The sequence below is a fragment of the Chelonoidis abingdonii genome, chromosome 4 (genome assembly GCF_003597395.2).
Source record: "Chelonoidis abingdonii isolate Lonesome George chromosome 4, CheloAbing_2.0, whole genome shotgun sequence".
NCBI lineage: Eukaryota > Metazoa > Chordata > Testudines > Testudinidae > Chelonoidis > Chelonoidis abingdonii.
Window position 1 is genome coordinate 126,013,418 of NC_133772.1, and position 25,861 is coordinate 126,039,278.

A 25,861-nucleotide genomic window follows, 5' to 3' on the forward strand; every position below is an offset into this window, starting at 1 on the left:
GCCACACAGCAAGTCCCTGCCACAGCCAGATTAGAATTTGGAGATCCCAGTTAGGGTGACCAGCTGTCCCGATTTTAAAGGGACAGTCCCGATTTTTGGGTATTATACAGACTCCTATTACTCCCCACCCCCATCCCGATTTTTCACATTTGCTGTCTGGTCACCCTAATCCCAGTTCTCAATCATTAATTCAATTCACCTCTCCATATGGCCTTTATGGGGATATCTGCTTTAAATATATATTAAACACAGAACCTGGAGTAAAATGAACCCAAGAGTCCACTAAATCTACTGTAGATCGTATTGCTCTGCTAGTCTGATTTTTTTTATTTACAATCTGAGCTGGGCAGCTTATCTGAAAAGTAGGAAGAAATTTGAGTATTTTCTCTCTCATAAAATACAATTAACGAACCTTATAAATTGATGCTGTAAAACACAGGTAGCATGAATAATGAGTGAGACTTTATTAAACATAAATCTGAAGAAAACTAGTATCAAAGTAACTTGAATGTGTCAGAGCTGTGTTTTTATCTGCTACTTGAGGAAGAACAAGACAACTATCATCCTGCTTCTCCTGGGGAACAAGCATCCTTGGAATCTCCTTTTCATACCAAAAATGTATAATTTAAATTAGTGATGACCAACCTCAAGAGGTCTGAGGTTCAGATAAGCCCTGAAATGTCTGACTGCTTATACAGATTTAAATGTGATCTCTCCAGTTCCTACTTCACTCTCATTCTCTTCAGCTCTTTGAATGTCTCCTTTCCTTTATTTTCCCTTCCTCTGTTCTACAACAAACTCCTCTACCAGAGCCCCAGAAGGCCCTCTCCATCCCCGACATGAAGTTTGCTTATCTACCAGCTCTTTCCCATAAATCCCAAACTGGCCCCTTATCAAAGGTAAGGTCTGTAGTGAAATCCTGGCCCCATTTAACTCAATTGAAGTTTTTTCCACTGACTTCAGTGAGACTATGATTTCACCTCTGTGGTCGTGAATCTGGTACTATATCTTTTGAACAACATCACCAATCTGAGCTCAAATCTCATGAGATTTGAAGACAGAAACCAGTCCAACAAAGTCGGCCAAACTGTCTGAAATCTGGGGGTAGATTTTAGCACAAGGAGAAAGCCTATTAAGGTTCAGGGATGAAAGAGGAGTGGAGTAGTACTTATTTGAATTGATCCTAACTTTTGTAAAACAGCTTTGGGTTTAACGTTTGGATTGAGTCTTATTTTCTCCAAAGCAGTTTAATGGCCCCAACTTAAAACCTAAGGTATTGGATCAGACAAACACAACATGAATCACTGAAATATGATATGGCTTTTAAACCACTTAGAATAAATTGTTTGTAATAATTCTGAAGGTAAAAATGAGAACACATATCTGACTTCCTCAAGGATGCCATGACAAATTATGAAAATACTACTTTATGAAAGAAAAGCGTACCCCTTCTATTTCTTGGAAATGCTCCAGAAATTGTGCCACATACGTCATAATTGATTGTTCATCAGGTGACTCAACCATTACATCTATGGAGAAAAAACACAAAGCACTGGGCTCTTAAATACTGAAAGAGAACTGGCACAGAAATGGGCCTTCAGAGGCTTATCCTACTTTTATGATTCAAGGTAGAAACATTCTTATGAAAACCCAGACTTCTTATTTTATTTTATTTTTGAGGAGAGAAGGCAGAATCCTCTTAATCATTGATGGAACCCAGAGGATCCCTCAGTCTCCTCCACCTTAATACTCTTCCCCTACTCCCCAAACTCAAACAAGTCCTAGGTCAGGGTCCCCCTCCTTAGGATATTCCCATCATAGCCTGACAGTGCTGCTCTTTCACCAGCTAGTGGTTTCGTTGAGTGACAGGCAGTGACTCATTTCCAGTGGGAATGCCAGGGATATCCTATGCCTGTAAATGGGTACCACTTGCATGCAGCCATCTGCCCATTTGCCATCAATTGCAGGATCGAGGCCCAGCTTCAATTTAGGCTTGAATCAAACAGAGTAGGGACAGGTATTACAGCAGAAATTTCATTTACTCAAGTAGAAAAAAAATGTAAGAAGCAAGGAAAAGTTAAAACTAAATTTAAGACAATTCAAAATAGGCAAAAAGGAAAACAAGGAATTTTAGAATAAGCACGGACAATTTTAAAAAAGGAACAGAGATAAAATAACTGGAGCTAGCAAGACATATGCCTACCACCCACCTGATCATTTTGCTCATGTACTGGATCCCTTTATCCCACCCTTTGCTCATTTTGTCTTTTTAGATTATAAGTACTTTGGGACAAGGACTGATTTTGTACAGTACCCAGCACAATGGGGACCTGATATTGACTGAAGCTAATGGGAACTATTGCAATAAAAAATAAAGAGTCACAAATTTTTAATTATTTGACAGATGTACCAAGGAAGGCTGCTGTGAATGTGTTACCTTCTGGCTCCAGAAGTCTAGGAACACCAAGATGATCTTGTGCTATGCTGAAAGCATCCTCTAAGTTTTCCCGAGCTGATTTCTCCAAAGCTTGCTTCATGTCTACCAAGTTGGAATCTATTGCTTTTATTATAGCTAAGAAAGCAAGGCCACTCCGCCAACTGCTGGCAAAATCTTGAACTGCAACACCATATCTAAATTAAAAACAACAACAGCAAGTAGAAATACTGTAGAAATATATATTAAAAATAATAACCACCATCCCACAACAAAAGCAGCGCCACCATCTAAAACTCCTGAACTATAAGTAAAGTTGTCTGGCTGTAGTCATTACAGGAGAGAGATTCTTGGCTCTAGGACAGTAGGAAACGCTTTTATACAATATAAAGATTCACTGTAAGCTGAGCCAACAGTTTGGCTACCAACTGAGATCAACCCTGCTTATAGGAAGTACTTAATGAAAACAAAACTCACAAGTACTTAGCAACCGTATTTAATGTTTATAAAACCGAATGTCTGAGTAATTACTGATTTTACTTTGCTATAGTGTTTCAATGCCATAGAATGGCAAAGGGGCCAACACATAAGCATGTTAAAACCTATCATAAATGAGTCACATTCTGTGTACACTTGGCATTAAATATAGAAATTTATGCCATGCAAGATACAAAAAAAATCCACATTTGACAACTTTTGCATTTTTACAAGAACGAAAATGAAAGACAGAGAGTTCTGAAAGTTTCATGGTTTAAAACGCTACAACCAAGTTTTCACTATCCTGGTACTTTGTTTTTTCTTTCAGTGGAAGCTATAAAATGATTCATTTCCCAACCATTGATTTCCTTCCAAACTGTATTTCTGAGTGGCACTGAAAACACGATGGCCTTTGATTGCCTTGTTTATCATTTTCTTATTGGTATTCCACAGCTATCAATCATATTGGTCAGTGTCATAGTTCTAGAAATAGGATTTATTCATTAACTTGTTCTTTCTCTGCTGTCTGGATTTGCAGCAGCTGATCATGAAACAACAGGCCAAATTCATCCCTGGTTTTTCAATTCCACTGACTTCACTAGAGTTTCACCAGGGATGGATGTGGTCCAATGGAGAAGATTTTTAGAAATGACCTTTTAATTTTGCCTTTTCAATGTGGGTCCAAGTGTTCTCTTGTGTATAGCGAAGACTTGTACATGTCAATCCCTAATACATTAATTTGGATAAGTGAATTTTGACCCATATGCCTCATATAAACTCTCGCTTTTTCTTTATCATTTCTTTATGATTCAGTGGGACTATATGAAAAATCCAGGAGAGACCTCTGCTCTACAACAATTTTACACTAACTAATATTTTGGCCTAACTACTTGACAGTGTCCCTGTCAGTAATGTTTCATTTTAAATCATAACCTGGTTTTATTACAGAGTATCTTGAGATCCAAAAGTCAGATTAAGATGCACATTTCACCAAAGTTTCAGGGAGTTTTTAACCCAGTGTTCCTATTGAAGCCCACCTCTTGTTGCATAACACATGAAATGGCAGTTCTTATGCAGGGACAGATCTGATTCTTTAGAATTGAACAGAGCAATCCAAAGAGGAAAACAATGATAACAATTATCTTAAATGCAATCAAAATATTTTGATATTAATTATTAGCAGATTCAAATCCTTCATTTATATCTAATCTTTTGTGATTTACACAAAACACTCAATAGATTGCAAACACCTCAGGACGGGATGAGTCTGCATCTCTGTCTTGCATACTGCCAAGCATACTGATTTCAGTTAACAATATTGTGAAATACGTGGCAGATTAGCCACTGGGCCACCAGGGGCCCCAGCCAATTCAGGGCCCCCTGAAAAATGGGCACCCCTGCACTCTGCCCCCTCCAGCATTCCAGCTGGGAAGCAGGGTCAGGACTTGGGGGCTTGCCTCACTCTGCACCTTCCCACCACTCCAGCCAGGGAGCGGAGTCAGAACACGGGGGCTTGCCTCGCTCCATCCCCCTGCCCAGTGCTCCCGAGGGGATGTGGGGTTGGACACAGGGCTTGCCCTGCTCCGCTCACCTGGTGCTCCTGCCAGGGAGTGGCAGGAGCGTCAGGCAGGCAGAGCAGGGCAAGTCCTCACACCTCAACCCTGCTTCCTGGCTGGAGCATGGGGGGATGCTGAGAGACTGCAGGTAGAAAGGGTGGGGAGGGGCCCCACTTGCCCTGGACCAGGGCCCCATAACATCCTAATCTACCTCTGAGTGAAATAAGGAAGATACAGGGCCTGATATTCTGCCAGTTTAAGTCTGTCAGTCAATTTAAATCACCTGAGAATCTCATCCAAAATATGCAAAAATATAAACTGCTCACTCTAAAACTTGAACATAGATTCCTCCCATGGACTACAGAGGGAAATTAGTTTCAACCTCAGAAAGAAACCCATTCACAGCTGGTAAAACGGAGACTCTTCTAAGATACCAAAAGGAGGTTGGCTTACTTTCTGGTTTTCCTTTGAACCCAGGTTAAAAGGGCTCTGATTGCTTTCCGCTGATCCTTCACTGAAAGAGACATGCTTCTCTCTATATTAGGAGTGCTCGGATGAGATGTGTCTGAGTCAGCCCCGCTGGGCCCAGATGACAGGCTGGAAGAGGAGGAGTTCCTATTGAGATTGCCTGTCAGTTCTTTAATCTGTGTTGAAAAAGGTAAAACACAAGGTATTTTAATTTGATACAGACATTCAATCATCCATAAATCCTGCTTTCAAGAAAAGTAACTCTTTTGTTTCCTCTGAAATTCAGTTAACAGTCTAATTATTGGTCTGTGCATTAAAGAATTCAGCAACAACTACACCAACTAGAATAGACCTAACTAGCAGCATCCTTGTTGGCAGTCTCAACAGAGATGTCAAGACTGATGGGCAAGGATACATGCAGTGTTGTTATAGCCATGTTGGTATTAGAGAGACAAAGTGGGTGAGATAATATCTTTTATTTCAGCAACTTCTGTTGGCCTGAGAGACAAGCTTTCAAGATTATACAAAGCTCAGATCTGGCAAGGATATAGATATTAGTTTACAGGCCTGGTTGAAAATTTTAGAACAAAAAAATTGTCCCGTGGGAAAATGGGTTTTAATTGAAATCAAAGATTTCTTTGGAAAAGATAGATTTTGGTAGAATTTCCTGTTGGGAAAATCTAAATGAAATGCTAACCAGAGAGGACGGGTTACTTCGCCTTTTAATAACAAGTTCTTTGAGATGTGCATAATAGTGCACTTCAGGTTGCGCATGTGCTCCATGCATCCAAAGCCAGAAATTTTTCTCTAGCAGTGTTCATCTGGGCCACACATGGTCTCCCCACACTCCACGCCAAGGAGATAAAGGAGGCTGACATACCACTGCCATCTTAGTTCCCTCTCTACCACCAGTTCCAGGTAGAGGGTGACCAGACAGTGGAGAAAGAGGGTGGGTAGTGCACTGCAAATGTCAAAGAACTCAAGCTGCTGCAAGTTGAGTCACTTTCAAGTGATTATTCCTATGTGCAGTGCACAAAGAGTGTCTCTTTCAAGGCAGTTCAGTCTGCAATCTGTTGTGTCTTAAGATTTCAGGCACTGAAATCTCAGATTGCAGACTGAACTGCCCTGCCCAAAGTAGTATCAGAAACTGCTGCTTCCACCAGTGCATATTGTCTACCAAAGCTGTGAACAGAACTCCAAGCTGCTGCTCTGTAGATGTCAGTAGGGACATCTCTGAGGTAAACTACCCATGCTGCCTGAGTTGTTGTTGAATGTGCTCTCACATTGCTTTTGAGAGGGATATTGTTCATCTCATAGCAGAGTAGGATGCATCCTGAGATCCATTATGATGCCTCAGGGAGAAAATGGCCTCTCTTTTCATTTGTTCCACCAATGATATAGACAGCCTAGGAGACTTTTGAAATGATTTTGTCTTTTGGAAATAAAAGGCAAGAGTTCTAGGCATGTCCGTTGAGAGCCACACCACTTCTTCCCCGGTAAAGTGAGGTTTAGGGTAAAACACCAGTAGGTGGATACTTTGGTTAAGATGAAAGTCCAACACCACCTTCAGAAAGAACTTTGGATGCAGTGTCATGGATACATCATCCTTGAGAAAAACTGTATTGGGAGGGGGGGCCCCATATTCCCTAGTTTTTCTGGCCAATGTGATAGCAACTGAAAATGCTACTTTCATAGAGAAATGTAGCAGACAGGAATCTAGAGGCTTGAATGGCAATTTAGCCAGGGATGATAAAACTGAGTTAAAGTTCCAGGGTGGAACAGGTTTAGCCACTAGAGGGAAGGCCTAATCATACTCTTCAAGAAGTGGAAAATGACGGGATGAGAAAAAACAGACTAGGTAACTACTAGTGGATGAAAGGTGCTGATGGCTGGCAGGTGTATTCTGGGGGAACTAATAGACACCACCATGGATTTTAAGGACAGCAGGTAATCCAATTCATTCAGACTCTTAGTCTATAAGGGGAAACTCCTCATTGGTCATATCAAAACAAATCTTTTCCACTTTGCTTCATAACATTTCCTGGTAGAGTCCTTCCTACTACTGCTCAGGATTGCCCAGACATCAGACAAATAGACTTTTCTAACTCCAACTTTCATCCAAACACCATGCCCTCAGATGAAGCATGACTAGGTTGGTGTGGTAAATCCTTCCCTAATTCTCAGTTAAAAGGTGAAATATGCTGAAGATTCCTGACATATTGTCTGACAATCTCTAGGAACCCTTCAGGGCATATTCTGGAGATGGGCATCAGTCATAGTCCTTTCCAACTTGAGGATTTGGAGTGCAGATCCAGTGGAGGAGCTCTGGGTACTGGAGGAGGCGGCCACAACCTGCCATAGCTAGTTGATGGTACCGGTGCAAGTCTGGCTTAACTGCTACTCAAGGTTGGGGGTGAAGAGAGATACCATAAGGAGCTCAGTACCAGCTGAAGCCCCAGTACTTGGTGCAGGGCTCTGGAAAGCTGAGGGGATTCTGGTTCCAGGAATACCAAGAGATCATCTGGAGCCAAGAAACAAGCCAAAGTTAATGAAGTCACTTCTGTAACCCAAGTCACTGAGGAAGATGGCACCAGCAGCACTGATTTTGTAGATTTTGGTGCCCAAGTTCCAACCCTGGAACTGGAAGGAGCTGAAGTCTTGCCCTTCAAAGAAATCCCAGTACGGCCCTTCTCAGTACCAGACCATCCCACTCTGGAGCATGAAGCTCCAATGACTTGGTTTGGAATGTGGACTTCTGCCTCCTCTCAGAGGGTGTCGGGGGGGGACCTTTCCTCTTGCTATTGGGGAAGCCCTTGTGTTTTTCCCTCCCACTTGTCTGTCCGGCTCTGCTCTCTAGAGTCTCTCTGAGCCAAAAGAGGGGTGGAAGTCTTGGAACCACCCAGGACTGAAGAATGGGGCCTCTTCTACCTTCTTCAGGCCAATATACAGGCAATCTGTATGGTCAGAGGCTGTTCTCACCTCCAGGAAGAATCTTCAGAGTTTAGTCCTACTTGGGAACAACCTGGAGGTACTGTACCTGGATGGCATATGTGCTTCCTCCAGGCAGTAGAGACAGGTGTTGTGATGGTCTGTGACTCAGAAGGGCTTGTGGCACATATCGTAGTTTTAAAGCCGGGGATCTTTGGCATACTGTTCTGCAATCTGGTTCTCCTTGGATTCGAGATGTGGGGGAAGAGATACATCCTGGTGTGGGTGGGTTCCAAACTAGGGAACCAAATCCCTAAAACTATCCTAAGTAACTATATTAAAGAACAAACTAAACATAGACTTTTTTTAAAGAAACTATTTATAGAGAGAACCTGAGGAAGTCAGCATGGACACTGAAGCTCCATCTCAGATCACAAGAGGCGAGAAGGAACTAAGATGGCAGCACTCCAGCAGCCCCCTTTGTCCCTACATTGTAGAGCAGGAGGAGAGTAGGGGTGCCTGTGTAAACCAGATGAATACTGCTAGGGAAAAATGTCCAGTTCTGGGTGCTTGGAGCACATGCACAACCTGAAATGCACTACACAGAGAAAAATCACTCAAGCAGAACAAAGGGTTTCATTTTGGGTCAACATTAACTTTACCATCTGCCTTAGGCCTGGTCTACACTAAAATGTAGATCAACAAAGCTGCGTCACTGGGGTGTGAATCACAATGCTAAGTACTGCAACTGTGTTGATCTAACCCCTGGCATAGACACAGCTAGGTCTATGGAACAATGTTGACGTTGACCTAGTTACTGTTACTCAGAGAGGTGAATGCCAATGTAGCCCCTGTAGTGTAGACAAGTCCTTAGCAACTGTGTTGCTTCACTGTACTCGTAGTTCAAGGTCCCTCAACCCCCATTCTCCCTTCTGGGCCCTACCCCCTGGTTAGGCTACATCTTCTGTAATGCACCAATTCCTCTCTGTAGCTGAGCTTCTGCAATGCATCCCACAATGTTCAGCCACTGGGAGAGACCATGGTGCATCTTGGAAGATGAAGTCAGGCTCCTAGACTTGTAGATCACTACCACAGGTGACACCTCTAGATCAGGGTTGAGATACTAGGTATAAAACTGATGTAAGTTAGAGGACGATCAATCCCCCTGTGCTTTATTTCTGTCTTTATGGATTGAGGTCAGTATTCTGCTGGAACAGAATGATTTTACAGACGTAGTTCTCTTGTGATTACAGCATATAAATGGTTTTACCTGAAAAAACAGGATTATATTCCATATTAGTCCAAGTACCAGAGAAGAGTTTCCATCCACTATTTCTGCTGCATCAATGCTAACCAGTTTTACCTATAGAAAAGTAGGTTATAAGCTTAAGAGGATCTGTATACATGGATTACATAAGAAACACAGTTTAAATGTAGAAAATGCATCAGCTTAAACCCAGACATAGGACAGTCACAGAACCCTTCTACATCCCAAGAAAGTCAGTTCTTGGAATGAGCTAACAAAAAATTGTCCTTGACTGGGTAACATTTTTTTTTAAACCAGTCCATAAAGGCATCAAATATTGCACACAGTCTCCAGAGCTGTTCTGGACACTCTTCAGAGGCATCTGTCCTAAAGTCATTACAAGGAAAACGACTGCAAAAGTTAGACATCATAAGGAATATATACATTTACTGGCCTACTCCTTTCTTTAAGGACCACTTGGGCTACCAGATTTCTCTTATCTGCAGGGAAGATGCTGTTTTTATATACTCCCTATTTCCCAGCAAGCTTTACCAGGAATTAGGGTTATACACATGGCTGCTTGGAGCCCCACCCTGTTTTCATGGATCTCAGAGACAGAAGAGAGCTTGGACCTACCAAGAGTCAACCTTGCCTCTCACCATGAAGGAGATGGGTAAGTCCTAGCCCACGCTGCTCATTTCCAGCCTCAGTTCCTATAGCCAGGGTCAGCACAGCAAATGTAAACACGGTACCACTTCCCTGAGACTTTACTTCCTCCCCATCAGTGTCAGCATCTCCTTCCCTCTCATACTGGTATTTCTTCCATACAAACTTGGAACAGGCTTGTTCTGGCTCAGAAGGATTCCACTTGTAAGCCTCAAAGGGTCTGCATATCTCATTACATTTTCTACACTTATAGTGAGGAATGAGACCACTTCAAAATTCAGACAGTTTGGATTAAATACAGTATAAACTCGAGGGAAGGGTAATGTGATCTGAAATCACTTTCTGTCCAAAGGAAAATAAAGCTTCCCAAGACTTCACTTTTCTTTTTAACATGCATCTCCCTTCCCCACACTTTACCTTATGGCTTCTTAAAGAGTTTATCACTGATCTCTGACAAGATCAATTAGAATAATTGCTGGGTTCGCCTAATCTTAGCAGACCTCAAAGTTCCCACATTGTGGTTTCTTTCACATAACACTACCAGGATATTATTCATTTAGACAATGCTGCCTTGTTGTTGGCAAAGTAGCAGAGCAGGAAGCAAGGAAGTTGTCAATATTGCAAATGACCTTCTGACTGAGTTAAAGCCAGGTATATAGTCTGTATTTATCACTCAGAAATGTCATTCATGTGAATCACTTTATCCCACTACCCTACAGAACTGCAGACTGTGACAGGTTCCACCCCATTTGTGGTTTAATAAATAAACTTCTAGCTCCATGTAGCCAAGGCATTTTGCCAACATTGTCATCACCACCCTTCACTCCCAGTTTGGTTTGAACTGAAAGAAGATTAAAATAGCATTGCAACCTGTGTTTTACAGAATAGTTTGCTATCCCAGTAAGAGGACTCCTCTAGCTGTCATACTTCAAGATTCAAATTTTCTAACAAAATAGATGGTATGGGATAATTTTTTAGGCCTATTGCATTTTTTAAATGCCAGTTTGTCTAAGGTGGGAGCTCTCAGCTGAGGTTATTGTTGGCCTGCTTCCAGTTATCAGCTGTTGTCTGTCATTGCTGCTTACCTTTGTCAACCCATCCCCGTACAGATGACATTCAGTTGTAAGGTTTTAGCCACCTACGCTCTTATGGAAACAATCAACATAGATTTGACTGTCAAATTGACAGTTAAAAGGCTGATTGTGCCTCAGGAAAGCTCTACTCACTCTGTTCTGCCTTTAGATTCTGTAAGTGGGTTACAGACTATGACATAGAACAGCCCTTAGCAACAGGGTGAGTGTAGACTGTGATGACAGTAGCATATGTAGAATTTAGCGCTATCAGTGGGTGGAGCAACATGGGAAGAGAGGTGTTTTCAGTCTGTCCCTTGGTGTTGACTGGCTTTGTGACTGAATTGTCAGCCAGGATGGGCTTACTTGTGTATTTATTGCAAAGCTGGAGGGGGATGACTTCACAAAGATGGTCATCTCCCGAGTCAGCCCTCTCTGTATCCACAAAGCTTAACCCTGCAGAGATGCCACCGAGGAGCTGCCATGGAGTCAGTGACAAAGGAGTATACTGCAGAAGTAGCGTTTTCTCCCACAGCCCAGATCCTCTCCATTCACGGAAGGGGAGCAGATGGTCTGCAGATCCAGCAGTCCTTACTGAGGCAAAATATTCATGGGCAACAAATCCCACTAAAGAAATAGGATTTTGCCTTAATAAGGACTAAGGACTGCATGATTTGGTCTTTCCCTTTCTTAACCTAGTCACATTCTGTGGTGTGCATAACATACATTAAACACAGAAGAATTAGGGCACTGAATTTACTGTTTAAAAAAGGTATTTGTTTTAAGAAACCTTTTGTACAGGCTTCTATTATTTCACTCTTCTTGTATACACACTGATTGTCAAGAGCTCTTTAAGGCTATGGGGTAATCCTCTGTGTTCCACCACTTAATAGGAGGCCACATAACTCCATATTAATTTGTCTCATCTCATGCCTACTACTCTGTGCATATAGTCACTGGAAGAGAGTAACACGGGAGACAGTGTGACAAGGCAATTTCTGTTTAATTTTTTTTTTTTTAATGAAACCTATTGCACAAGCTACTAATGTGCTGTTTTTAAATATACAGAGCCTGATTATACTGCTCTAAATCTGGAGTAGAATATATTTTTAAATCAATGGGGTTACACCAGCATAGATGACAGCAAAATTTGGCCCAGTATTCAGGAGTGGGAGATCTAGGGAAATGGCTCCTGGGCAGCAGTGGAGTGGAACAGAAGAGACACAGTATATGGGAGGGCAGAGACACAGAACAGCAAGGAGAGTTCGGTTGGTGGTCGGACTGTAGACAAGTAGCGACTGGCTTCCAGCATAAAGTTAGCGGCTATATCTGTGCTAGACAGCTAGCACAGGGGTGAAGCTATACAATGGCCAATAGGTGCAGCATTTGAGAAGCTGCAGATTTAGCTGAGTTGAAGAAAGAAAGGTCTGCAGTATGATGAAAATGCTGCCACCCTTCCATCTCACCATGAGACACTTTAAAGGTAGTCTCACTATTATAGGGTTAATTTACCTATTAAAAAGAGTTGGGGCATGTGATATACAGGAATCTTGACAGAGAAAGTGTAGCATGGGACTTGGACATTTCCACCATCACTTCCAATATCTCTCTGCCATGTTGTATCTTATAAGCAGTAGAGAATATTTTCATAAAACATCCATAACACCTGAACGTAAAAAAAATCTGGAGGAAAAAAAATCTATGTGGATTATTTCCTTTTAAAATACTGGGCCAATAGTGTAAATTAGTAGCTCCACTTCAATCAGTGATATTGCACTAGTGTAAAAAGTGGCACGAGAAGAAAGTCCGCTCTTAAACTATTTTGACTGCAAAAGTTATATATTTACTATCTAATTTTTCCAGATTTAATTTTCTCCTGCCTTGGACTCATGATCAGCTGCTGCTGCAATTAAGTAGAGAAATGCAGAACTTGTGATACTTAAAATACCTTTAATCAAAGCAGAAAAGAAAGAAGTCAATTATTACCTTCAAAGTAACTGAAATCAAGGCACTTAGAATCAATTCAGTAAAGATTACTTGAATTTCTAGTTATTTTCTTTTAATATTGGTCTCCTGATCCTTTAATCCTTACATTATAAAATGAAAACATAATCCTTGTTTTTTAGACTCTGTAGGTGTTCTTCTACATTTTTGTGTGGTATTTTAGCCTTGCTGTTAAACACGGCACAACTTTTTTCAGTCAGTGCACTCCTCTTATGAGCATGCTGTGTAGAAAATTAGGTGCAATTATCTTTGCAGAGATACTGAAGAAAGTATGAAATTGAGACTGAGCTTTGGAAATACTTACATTACTATCCTCCAAAAACTTCAGTGCTTTAGCTATGTTGTTCAATCGAAAAATACGATGGGTTGAGGACTTATATTCATGCAGCTAGAAAACAGAAATACATATTGTTTTAAAATGCAGACTAGTGAGGAACACTTTGGATTATTTAAGTGATTTGTTTAACACGAAGAAAAAAAGCACAGAGCAGATCACAATGGTTCCTTCTGGTCTCAGAATCTAAGAATCTCTAAGACATTGTGCACATGTAAAAAATCATAAACACCACCCTGACCCTTCCCCTACATCCTCACTGTCTTCACTTCAGTGGCTAGCAAAGTGATAGAATCAGTTATGAAAAAGGGCCAGTGCATAGCTTAGTGCGTTAATCATTTAGGCCAGTAGTCCCCAACCTTTTTCATCTGGTGGAGGACTGTGGCGGTGGACAAGCATCCACCAAAATTCTGCCAACAAGCAGCAACATCAATAGGCATTGCCGCCGAAATGCCGCCAACAAGTAGCGTCATCCAGAGGCGTCACTGCCAAAATGCCACTGAAAATCGGCAGCATTTCGGCGGCGATGCCTCTGGATGATGCAGCTTGTTGGCGGCACTTCGGCAGATACTCGTCCACCGGCCAGTACATGGGAGCACTTAGACGCCCCGGCGGGCGGCATGGCACCCACGGACACCACACTGGGGACCCCTGATTTAGGCTTTGTCTGCACCAGTGTTTCTCTGTGACCCATTAGTGGACTAGAGCCAGTCCCTGTTACCTCCCTGACACAGTTTACGAAGGCAGTAAGCCAGTCCCCGGTATCAAAAAATGTTGAGAAAAACTGGTCTACACTATATCTTTTAACCAAGTTTATAATTAACTAGTGGCATGACCGGTTCCAAATAGGTTTTGTCTGCACATGATATGGTCAAGATTTAGTTAATAATCGTGGCAACTAACAGCATTTCACCCTTGCCTGAGATCTAGGGTTTGTTTTCACTGCTAAAAATACCCCACTTTTTACCTCAAGGTAACTAATGAGCATGAGCTAGCCCTAGGTAAAACACATGAAGACCAGCACTGTAGTTTTACCATGAGGTAAACAGCCAGGGGTTGACCTTGACACATTCATCTCATGATAAAACTAAATGCCTTGTCTTCATTGTATTTTTACCTCAGGATAGCTCATGCACATCAGTTACCACAAGGTAAAAAATGCACCTTTCTTAGCAGTGAAGTGTGAAGACAAGCTGCTAGCTGCCCCACGGCCTTGTAACTCCAGTCTGGTGTACTGTTTTTTGTTATGTAGCTAGACTTCTGCCTGGGTAATCAGTTTGGCCAATTCTCTTTCCTCCAGGCTACCTGTGCAGTAGGACATCCCAGGATGCATTGCTACACAGGTTGCTCATGCCATTCTGTGTGCATGCCCTGAGGACCTCTATCTCCTGCTGAGTCAGTGTGAGACAGCGGCACAGATTTCCCCAGGCTGCACTAATACATACCCAGTTAGACAGGATGGCAGGTATGGACACACAAAATTGCTGACACATAAAAACTGCAGTGTGCAAACAACTCTCATGCAAAAAGTACCCAATTCAGATGGAAGTTTCACCAGCTGATTATGAGAACACAATTACACCTGTAATGTGGAGTGGATCATGGGGCCAATTTCTCCTCTTACTTACAAAGCAGGGTTATATCCAGACAAGAGGAGCAAATCTGGTACTTAGCAAGTATGAACAAAAAGACCTACCAAGCAGTTAAAGTGGGCAGAGGATTATCATCTGTAATTGATTGCTCATGTCTATAGCAGATGTTTCTATTTTCCAGGCACTGGGAACTTTGTACACAGTTTTTCAAGGTAATAAATGCCAGCAAGGTCAAAATCTGGAAACATATAGCTCCACATACCAGAGGGATTGAACTAATCTGAACCAAGGTATCAAGACTGAAACCAAGGGCTACTTCAGAAAATAAATCACATGCATTAAGCCACAGATCTTTTGGTTTAGTGAAATTTACCAAAAAATAAAACTATAATTTATAAATAAAAGATACAGCGCTACCAAAAATACTGTGCCCCTTCCACAGTATCTCCATTTGAAGAAGGTTTCCAGGCACTTTACAAACATTAATAAAAGCTTCACAAAACTGCTGTGAGGAAAAGGAGTTTACGCTGGTCCCTCACCAGTGTAAGGTCCCGTAAGGACCACATGACAGTGGGGGTAAGTTAGACCACAGCAGGCCAACCCACAGATAAGGGAACTATACTGGGCTCACTGATGTGACTCTCTCCCCTGCTCTGCTGTGCGAGGGAGAATCTGGCCTATTACACATTCACACATGTACCCACACAAGGATAATTCCATACTATGTACAGGTTTTTCATCCTTGTATACATACCAGATTTTGCCCCGACAGGACCTCCAGCAAAGCCATCAAGATTTTCCCATCTTGAATATCAAGAAACAAATCTTTCACTTCCAGAGGAGGATTGCACTGTGGGGAAAGGAAGCAGTGTTATCTGGACAGTGCTGGATAATCTTTTAAAAGCAGGACTTGGTAAATCATCATTATTTTTGAAGGAAATATGTGGAACTTTACAAAACAGGGATGCTTCTTCTTCTTTACTATTTGCATTACTGTAGCACGAGGAGGCTTCTTATAGAATCACAGAATCGTAGGATTGGAAGGGACTTCGAGAGGTCGTCTAGTCCAGTCCCCTGCACTCAAGGCAGGACTAAGTATTATCTAGATCATCCGAGAGAAGTGTTTGTCTAACCTGCCCTTAAAAATCTTCACTGACCTCTCTAGGCAATTTATTCCAGTGCTTAAATACCCTGACAGTCAGGAAGTTTTTCCTAATGCTCAATCTGAACAGCCCTCGCTGCAATTTAAGCCCATTGCGTCTTGTCCTAGCCTCAGAGATTAAGAACAATTTTTCTCCCTCCTCATTGTAAGAGCCTTTTATGTACTTGAAAACTGTTACCATGTCTCAGTCTTCTCTTCTCCAGACTAAACAACCCCAATTTTTTCAATCTTCCCTCATAGGTCATGTTTTCTAGAGCTTTAATCATTTTTGTTGCTCTTCTCTGGACTTTCTCCAATTTGTCCACATCTTTCCTGAAATGTGGCACTCCAGTTGAGTCCTAATCAGCGCAGAGTAGAGCGGAAGAATTACTTCTTGTGTCTTACTTACTCCTGCTAATACATCTCAGAATGATGTCTGCTTTTTCTACAACAGTGTTACACTGCTTACTCATATTTAGCTTGTGATCCACTATGACCCCCAGATCCTTTTCCGCATCACTCCTTCCTAGGCAGTCATTTCCCATTTTGTATGTGTGCAACTGCTTGTTCCTTCCTAAATGGAGTACTTTGCATTTGCCCTTATTGAATTTCACCCTATTTACTTCAGACCAAAACTTGGAAGTTTTGCCCAAGTAAAGTCTGAGCTAAAACTGAGGGCCAGATTCTGATCTCATTACACCAGTATGTTGGAATCTAAATAGAGTTATTTCAGATTTACATCAATGTAACAGACTCTAGCCATATAGACTTCTGGGCTCGGCCTTATGTAAGTACTGGATAGGCCAAGGGCCAGCTTCTAATCTCTTAGGCCAGTGACATTCTAGTAGACATCAGTGCTGTTACTCCTGCTTTACCTTGGGATAAAGAAGATTACAGTCCAGGTCAATGTCAGAATTTGGTTGCTTATGTTGTACAGTTTCCCCTGGTGCCATTATACTTCCAAATATACTGAATATATTTAAAATGACATGGCAATTTCATATATAGCAGCTCTCCTTTTCCTGCAAAGCCCTCCAAAGGGAACCATCTTCTCCACCCACAGAGGTGTCTCATGATGTGTGCATTGTGAGGCACACGGCCAAATCTGCTTACTCCTCCAGAGTCAGTCCCAGCTGCAGAAATTACCTTCCGTTTGGGCATCACTTGCTCATTCATCCCTAAGAAGACACTTCTTTACTTCTTTGGTTGGGTTGCATACTACTGTTTGATGAAGCACAACTTCTGGCAATTTGGAACTGGGCCTTTTTGTGAATAGTCTTCCTCCCATGCAGCCAAAAACTATTAAATTCAACACTACCCACGGGTCTGAGAAAGATATTAGTTTCTAAAGCAATAACCCACTTTGAACCAAAAACTTCTTTTATAACTTCCAACACAAGAAGGACCGAAACCTGCAATGTGCGGAGCATCCCCAACTCCTTCATTATGGGGGTTGTGAGTAACCAGCTGCTCCCAAAACTGGACACATACCAAGGGGAGCAGTGGGGGGCAAAACATTTAAGTCACTTCAAGACTGATCTTGCTAAGTTTATGGAGGGATGGTACGATGAGACTGCCCACTGTGGTATATAGCTGATCTGCAACTGATAGCACTGAATATCTCCAACAGCCAGTGATGGGACACTAGATGGGGTGGGCTCTGAATTACTACAGAGAATTCTTTCCCAGGTGACTAGCTGGTGGGTCTTGCCCACATGCTCAGGGTCTAACTGATCACTTTAGCGGGGAGGGAATAGCTCAGTGGTTTGTGCATTGGCCTGCTAAACCCAGGGGTGTGAGCTCAATCCTTGAGGGCGGCATTTAGGGAACTGGGGTTAAAAAAAACTGGGGATTTGTCCTGCTTTGACCAGGGGGTTGGACTAGATGATCTCCCGAGGTCCCTTCTAACCCTGACGTTCTATTCTATGACACCATAGTTGGGGTTGGGAAGGAATTTTTCCCTGAGTCAGATTGACAGAGGAAACCTTGAGGTATTTTTGCCTTCCTCTGCAACATTGGGCATGGGTCACTTGCAGGTTTAAACGAGCGTAAATGGTAGATTCTCTGTAACTTGAAGTGGCGGATTTCAATTATCCCCATATTGACTGGGAACTTTTTACTTCAGGACAAAATGCAGAGATAAAATTTCTCGATACTTTAAATGACTGCTTCATAGAGCAGCTGGTACGGGAACCCACAAGGGGAGAGGCAACTCTAGATTTAATCTTGAGTGGATCGCAGGAGCTGGTCCAAGAGGTAACTATAAGCGAGGACCACTTGGAAATAGTGACCATAATACAATAGCATCAACATCCTTGTGGGGGGAAGAAAACCTCAACAGCACCAACACTGTGGCATTTAATTTCATAAGAGGGAACTATACAAAATGAGGGGTTAGTTAAAAAAAGTTAAAAGGTACAGTGACTAAAGTGAATCCTGCAAGTTGCATGGCTCTTTTTAAAGACACCATAATAGAGGCCAAACTTCAATGCATACCCCAAATGTTAAGAAACACAGTAGAAGAGCTAAAAAAGAGCCAGCCCGTGGCTTAAAAACGAGTGTACATATAAGAAGCCAGTGAAGATGTTAAAAAACAAGGAGACTTCCTTTAAAAGTGGAAGTCAAATCCTCGTGAGGCAAATAGAAAGGAGCACAAACACTGCCACGCTTAAGTGCAAGGCGTGTAATAAGAAAAGCCAAAGAGGAGTTTTGAAGAACGACCAGCCAAAAACTCCAAAGGTAATAACAATTTTTTTTAAGTACATCAGAAGCAGGAAGCCTGCTAAAACACCAGTGGGGGCCCTTGACGATCAATACAAAGGAGCGCTTAAAGACGATAAAGTCATTACAGAGAAACTAAATGGATTCTTTGCTTCAGTCTTCACGGGAAGGTGTTCGGGCTGAGGATGTTAGGGGATTCTCAAAGCCTGAGCCGCTTTTGTAGGTGACAAATCTGAGGAACTGTAACAGACTAAGTGTCACTAGAGGAGGTTTTGAATTAATTGATAAATTCAACATTAACAAGTCACCGGGACCACGATGGCACACCAAAGAGTTCTGAAAGAACTCAAATGGGAGTTTGCGGAGCAATTAACTGAAGGGTTTGTACCTGTCCTTAAATCGGGCTTCGGTACCAGCCAATGACTGCAAGTTAGCTAATGTAACGCCAATTATATTAAAAAGGGCTCTAGAGGTTGATCCCGGGCGCAATTACAGAAAGACCGGTAAGTTCTAACAAACGTCAGTAAACCAAAAAAAAGAAGAAACAAAAAGCGTATAAAACAAGTGGGAGAAAATTAGTAACAAAGAGAAAATAGTATAAGATATAAAAATATGTCAAACACATAAGGAAAACAAACTGTTGAAGGCAATAAGATCAAACATGGTTTCTGAAAAGGGAAAATCGTGTCTTAACTAAGAGTTCTATACGAACAGGGTCAAAACAAAACCATGTGGAAAAGGAATCCAGTATGGAACATAGTGTACTGTAATTTCGCGAGAAAGCCTTTGACAAGGTCCTCAAAACAAAGGCACTCTTTAAAATAAATACACAGAAATATGAAGAAATAAACATAAATAAAAATAATTAAAATAAAAGAAATAAAAGAAATAAATAAGAAATAGGGAAAAAAATAAAAAAAAAAAAAAAAAAAAAAACAAAAACAAAAAAAACAAAGGTAGAAAAAAAAGAACACAAAATTGTCCGTAATTGGGGGTGAGTATAACAAGGGAAGGCGGGGGGGTCTGAGAGTACTAGTGTGCATGGCCACTGAGGAACGCGGGTTAGAAAGTAGTTGGAGAACAGAGAGAGGAGAGTAGTCGGCCAGAGGAGTGGAATGCAGAGGGATGAGAGTCAGTAATGGTAGATTCTCAGATGAAGGAGGGAGGGAAGGAGTTAGAAATATTGGTAGGGTGTAGGAGTCCGTATCACGCCGGCCGATCGGCGGGAGACGGATTGAGGGTAGTAGGTATAGTTGGTTATCGGTCACAGGATAAAGTAACCTATTACTCTCGATATAAAGCGACATGAGCCAAAAGTGAGGAGAAACCAAATTCTATTTATCTAGGCGATTTATTCATAAATGTCTGGAGAAAGAGGTTCAAACAGTGAGATCGGCAAAGTTTGCAGATAGATACTTAAATGACTCTCAAGAGGTAGTGTAGACACAAAGCAGAATTGTGAAGAACTTCGCAAAAAGCACTCTCACAAACTAAGTGACTGGGCAACAAATGGCAAATCTCAATTTAATGTGGATAAAATGCAACAGTATAAGGCACATTGGGGAAAAAATAACCCCAACTATACATCCAATATGATGGGGGGCTAATTTAGCTACAACAGTCAGGAAAAAGATTTTGGAGCTACATCATGGATAGTTTTCTGCTTGAAGAATGTCGCACGCAGTGCAGGCAGAGGGGTCAAAAGCCAAACAGAATGTTTAGGAGGGAAATCAATTAAGAAAGAGGGATATAGAGGATAAGGGACTGAGAATATATTATTTCTGCCCTTAATAAAATCATGGTACGCCCACATCTCGAAAGTACTGTGTACAGAATTGGTCTCGATCACACCTTCAAAAAAATATTCTATTAACTATGACCAAGGTTCATGAAAAGGGCAACTAAATCATTAAGGTTTATCGGTTTGGAGAGGGTCCCATACAGAGGATAAGATTAAAGAGGCTATGCTCTTCAGCTTGAAACAAGAGAAGACTAAGGGAGGATATGATGAGGTAATAAATTATCGAGGCGAATTGTGGAGAAAGTGGAAGAAGTTATTTCCTTATTCCATATTAACAAGAACTAGGGGGGTCACCGAAATGAAATTGAATAGTTTAGGCAGGCTTAAAAAACAAATAAAAGGAAGTTCTTGCCTTTCACGCGCGAGTCAACTTGTGGAACATACCTTAACGTCATGAATAGGAGGTTGTGAAGCTGGGGACTTATAACAATCGTTTAAAGGGAAATGATACAATTCATGATGGCTAAGTCCATCAAATGGCTATTAGCCCAGTGGAAGGGTAAAGACATGGGTGCCCTAGCCTCGTGTTCATCAGAGGATGGAGATGGATGGCAGGAGAGAGATTACTTGATCATTGCCTGTTAGCTTCACTCCCTCTGGGGCACCTGGCATTGGCCACTGTCAGTAGACGGATACTGGGCTAGATGGACCTTTGGTCTGACCCAGTACGGCCGTTCTTATGTTATGTTATGTTCTTTAAACCATGATTTGAGGACTTCAGTAACTCAGCCAGAAGTTAGGGATCTGAAGTGGCAGGGTGAGGTTCTGTGGCCTGCAATGTGCAGGAGGTCAGAGAAGATGATCATGATGGTCCCTTGTGATCTTAAAGTCTATGAATCTGCATTGTGGAAAATAAGGACACACCAAGTCACAGAAGACACTTGAAAGAAGTGTTTTGTACCTGTAAAAGCAAAGCAACAAAATACCCGTCCTTTACTCATATCCTCGGTTTCAGGAAATCTCACCATCATCATGAAGTGTTCTGGCAATGCTCTCATTCAGTTCAATATGTTTACTTTGACAGTTTCAGCAAACCTAGCGTCATCAACAGCAGACATTAGCTGTTGTCAAAGAGATTTTGCTTTGTTGCAGCAGGGGAGAAAAAAAAATTGTAAGTAATCCAGAGAAAACACTCCACGTGCCCATAACGTTCCTAAGACTTGATGTGCTTGGTATGGCAGAATTAACAGCACCCCGCAGCCTTTTCATGATCTAATTCCTTTTGTAAATTAAAGAACTTTTTCAGAACCCAGATGCTCAGCAAGCATTTCTGACAGCCTTCAAATTGCAGTTAGTTTAAAATCCTGAAGCCTAATTCACAAAGGAATTACGCATTTTCTATTTATAATGTGGATTGTTCCCAAAGGTCTTTCGGTCAAAACATCACTGCTAATCTTATTCTGTATTTCCAATGAGATTTAAGAAGATCCTTTCATCTCTTCAGTAACATACACTGCAAAACTCTTAAGAAATAATATATTTAGTGTCTTTTATCTGAAAGCTCTTTACACACCACCACTGAAATGCGGCCACTTCTGTCAGGAATTGTGGCAACTAGACCAAAAACTGTACACAAATACAGCACAATCCCGCACTTCCTGAAGCTTGGCCATTGACTCCAATGGGAGTATAATTAGCCCCCTCAGATAGAAGACTCTTCAGGGCAGAGACTTAGTTGTGTGTCTTGTGCTGCACTGAGCACACTGTTGCCCCATTAGTCATAACAATTTTCTTTTCTGCAACCTTCCCACATGGAGTAGCGCTTACTCCTGAGAGTAGTCTGACTCTCAGTGGGACTACTCAAGCAAGAAACTACTACTCAATGTGAGTAGGAGTTGCAGAATCAGATCCAAAGCACAGTGTGCGTGGGGGGAGGAGGGCGGGGGGAGATACAGAGGAGATTGAGACAAATGACTCACTATGAAATGTACCATGGGGTCTTTAATATCTACAGAGAGCAGAAAAGACCTCATTTTTAAGGTCTCATCTTACCAACCCACAAATAACAAAACACAAGGAATGTAAATTATCAACCTGAGATGAAGGGTTGAGCCATGTTCCAAGGAACGCATGTATCTTAAACCTGACATTTAGAACTCTGACTTGCTAATCCAATTTGAAAAGGACACTGTTAAATTTCTATTATGTATTTCCCAATGTGATGCCCAGAGCAACCAAATCACACACATTTATTTCTCTGTTATTTCTTTAGATTTAAAAAGACAATAAAAATCTACGCAAAAATTTCCATGTGCCCTAACGCTAACAATTAATTACATTTAATCACATAATGACTACCCAACAGCATTAAATAATCATACACATGTAACAAATAAACTCAGTTAGTCAACGAAATCAGAGCAAAAGAGAAGTGCCTTTCACCCACACAGGAACATGCCCTCAACCTTCCCCACAAAATAAAGAAAAATTTCAACTTCGCTATTTATTTTCTTTTAAAATATGAATAATCCTGAATTTCCAGAGTCTTTATTCTGACACTTTTTAAACTCTTTTCACATTGTGTTGTTCTTACATATCAGTATATAGCCAGTTTCCACTTTTCCTTCACACCACAGATGTGTAATTTTAGCTTTAACTCTTCTTTTGTTGATAACCATTTTCTTTTCTGGAGAATCATTCTTTTCAAGGCTCCAGTATAGTATAACCTAAGGAACCAGCCCAGCAAAAGGAAGGTAGTGGGATCAGGCCTATATTTTATATAGGCACGCTGTAATCTAAAACTCTTTACTGTAACAGTATATATAAACAACATGAAATCAAGAAATATGCCTGGGTAAGGCAGAAGTTATGTTTTCAGCAGACAGGTATGTGTATATATATATCTCAGTATGGAGGTATTTATGGAAGATGTATGAACAGTTCTTATTTTTACAAATGGACAAAACTATTTGTTGGCCTTACCTTCTCCAAATGTAGATTTATCCACCTGGTAAAGGTTCTCTTCTGCACATTTTCCCTCTCCACTACAAATAAAAAAGTAGATGATTTATTTTTCAGAAGAGGAAAAATTCACAGCAGTTTCTAATGCATTAAAAAAATAATCAAACCCCATACAATAAAGAAGTTGTGTGGCCAGTGGATCACACACAGTACTGTGAGTCAAGAGACCTTGGTTTGATTCCAGGCTCTGACATGGGGTATGTCTACACTTTGAGTTGCGGGTGTAATTCCCAGCTCAAGGAAGGCATATCTGTGCTAGCTCTGATCCAATTAGCATGCTAAAAATAGAGTGTCACTGCAGTGGCATGAGGGGCCAGCCACTGTGAATACATAGTCATTTGAGATGGTAGGCACGTATGTGGGAAAGCTACGCCTCCCGCCACTCAGCATGAATATCATGGACTCGGCATGTGACACTAGCCAAACCACTTACGGCTACATTCTGAAGCATATGGGTATAAAACCATAGAGACCCAGATTCTAGCAGCTGATTCATAAAGGTAAACCCTTCTGTGTGCACAGAGCTCTATTCCAGTTAATAGGGCTCTGCACAAGCACAGTTCCATTCACACAGATCAACTTGTGGGATAATCAGGACCCGGACACACTCAGGGTGGCATGATGCTCCACGGTGTTTGCATGCGCATTTTGAAAATAATAGTGCTAAACCTCTCTCTGTCTCCCCATCAATAAAAAGTGTAAGGATAATTATGTTAGATCTATGGATGAAAAACACTACAGCCTATTATGATGACGTATTTTTCTATTATTGCCATGATGAGATGTTGTCTGTTGCTGGGAGTACAATGTCAGCCTAAAATGGATGCAGTGAATATAGGCTGTCTAGACACTTTATATGAGTGGCAAATGGGAGTTGTGGAAAAGGTTCCAAGATGGAGAATATTAGTTTCTCTCCATTTTAAGCTTTCATGAATGAAAGACTAGCCACTGCTACTTCAGTTATGAGCTAAACTGTTTTAAAAATAAGAATACATGTAGTTGCTATGAACAGTGAATTTTTGGTTTTGGTAATGAAAAAATTAGAATGAAGCCTTTACCCCTTTAAAGATGCTTTAGAGACAGGCTCAGGCTAAGATCTACTGTAGTATGATTTTATTATCTGATATTAGGATACTAAATCCTGCACTCACTGAGAGATATTCTTGATTACCTAACAAGTGTTTTCTATTTCTAAATACTAGAAGACTAAGTAGTCTGGATTTTATTAACTTTATATATTTAAAACCTAAATTAACAACGTGAACTAAATCTATTTCCATTAAGATAAAAGCAAATTTTAGTCGCTAAAGTTAGCAGGAATAAAGATAAAGAGCCAGCTGGTGTGAATCAGCATAGCACCACTGGCTTCCACTGAGCTATACTAACTGACATCAGTTGTGGGTTTGGCCAAAAACTAATAGTGGTAGTAGTAATCGTATCTAGGAGTCCGAGCCATGGACCAGGACTCCATTGTGCTAAGCAATGTAGAAACAGAACAAAATGATGGTTCTTGCCCCCAGGAGCTTATAATTTAAGTATAAAACAAGGCATAGCAGATGGGGGAGTATAAAGAAACAATATCGGTCACTATTATAGGTCTGAGTCATGATGGGCATGAGTTTCATTATAAAAAGTTTGATTTACACACCTTTTAGGGAAATGTTCCCATCTTGATTTAAACCATTAGATAAGACTCATCTTCCTACCCTCTGAGCTATTGTATTTTGCATCAAAATGCCAACTTCCCTCAAAGAATTTATTATTATTTCTATTGTGATAGCATCGACAGGCTCCAATTAGGACTAGTGTCCCATCACGCTAGGTGTTGTACAAGTACTTAGGAAGACACAGTCCTCGCCACAAAAAGAGTTTACAACTTAATGTAAAAGGACTCAGCAAATGGTACATTTCCCTATTGAACAAAAGAGACAGCATAAAAAAAAAAGTCATACTTTTGCCTGCTTTCTATTTACCTACTATTATAAAAAGTAACATCCACATTTCTTTTAAATGAAAGAGATTAAAGAGAAAATATTTTCATTTCAGGCATACAGTTATTCTCAAGTGGTTCTCAGCTTTCACTTAAATGAAGGAAATTTGACAACTTGCTAACAAAAATACCATATTAAACTAGTCATGCTGTGTTTCAACTTACTTGAAAAGCATATCACAAATATATTTAAATTATTTTGTTCCTTTAGCAATAAGAAAATAATAGCTAACCTACCTCCCGGGTAATCATGTCCTGGAGAAGTCTGAATTGTTTTTATTGGTCTGCCTAATGATGGGTTAAGCAGTAGCTTCCGTAAATCACATTTTAATATTGTGCTTTTTGATCATTTTAATTCAAGGGTCAGCAACCTCTAATGACACACACATTTTTTTTTTATTATGACATATAGGAATTGAGCTTTCAGTGTGAATTGTATCTGTCACTGCCAGCCATTCAAGCCTTTTAAATC

General features: G+C 41.0%; 1 protein-coding gene across 1 annotated transcript in view; it reads right to left on the minus strand.

Annotated features, from left to right (window-relative positions):
* The window catches only part of CLMN (calmin), a 104,253-nt gene that overhangs the window by 9,074 nt on the left and 69,318 nt on the right, over positions 1-25,861 (minus strand). The window contains exons 2-8 of the mRNA XM_032772063.2: positions 23,361-23,422; positions 15,530-15,625; positions 13,154-13,237; positions 9,134-9,226; positions 4,921-5,111; positions 2,438-2,631; positions 1,447-1,529 (exon numbers count right to left, since the gene is read on the minus strand). Coding sequence (XP_032627954.1) covers positions 1,447-1,529; positions 2,438-2,631; positions 4,921-5,111; positions 9,134-9,226; positions 13,154-13,237; positions 15,530-15,625; positions 23,361-23,422 — 803 coding nt within the window. The remainder of the gene's footprint in view (positions 1-1,446; positions 1,530-2,437; positions 2,632-4,920; positions 5,112-9,133; positions 9,227-13,153; positions 13,238-15,529; positions 15,626-23,360; positions 23,423-25,861) is intronic.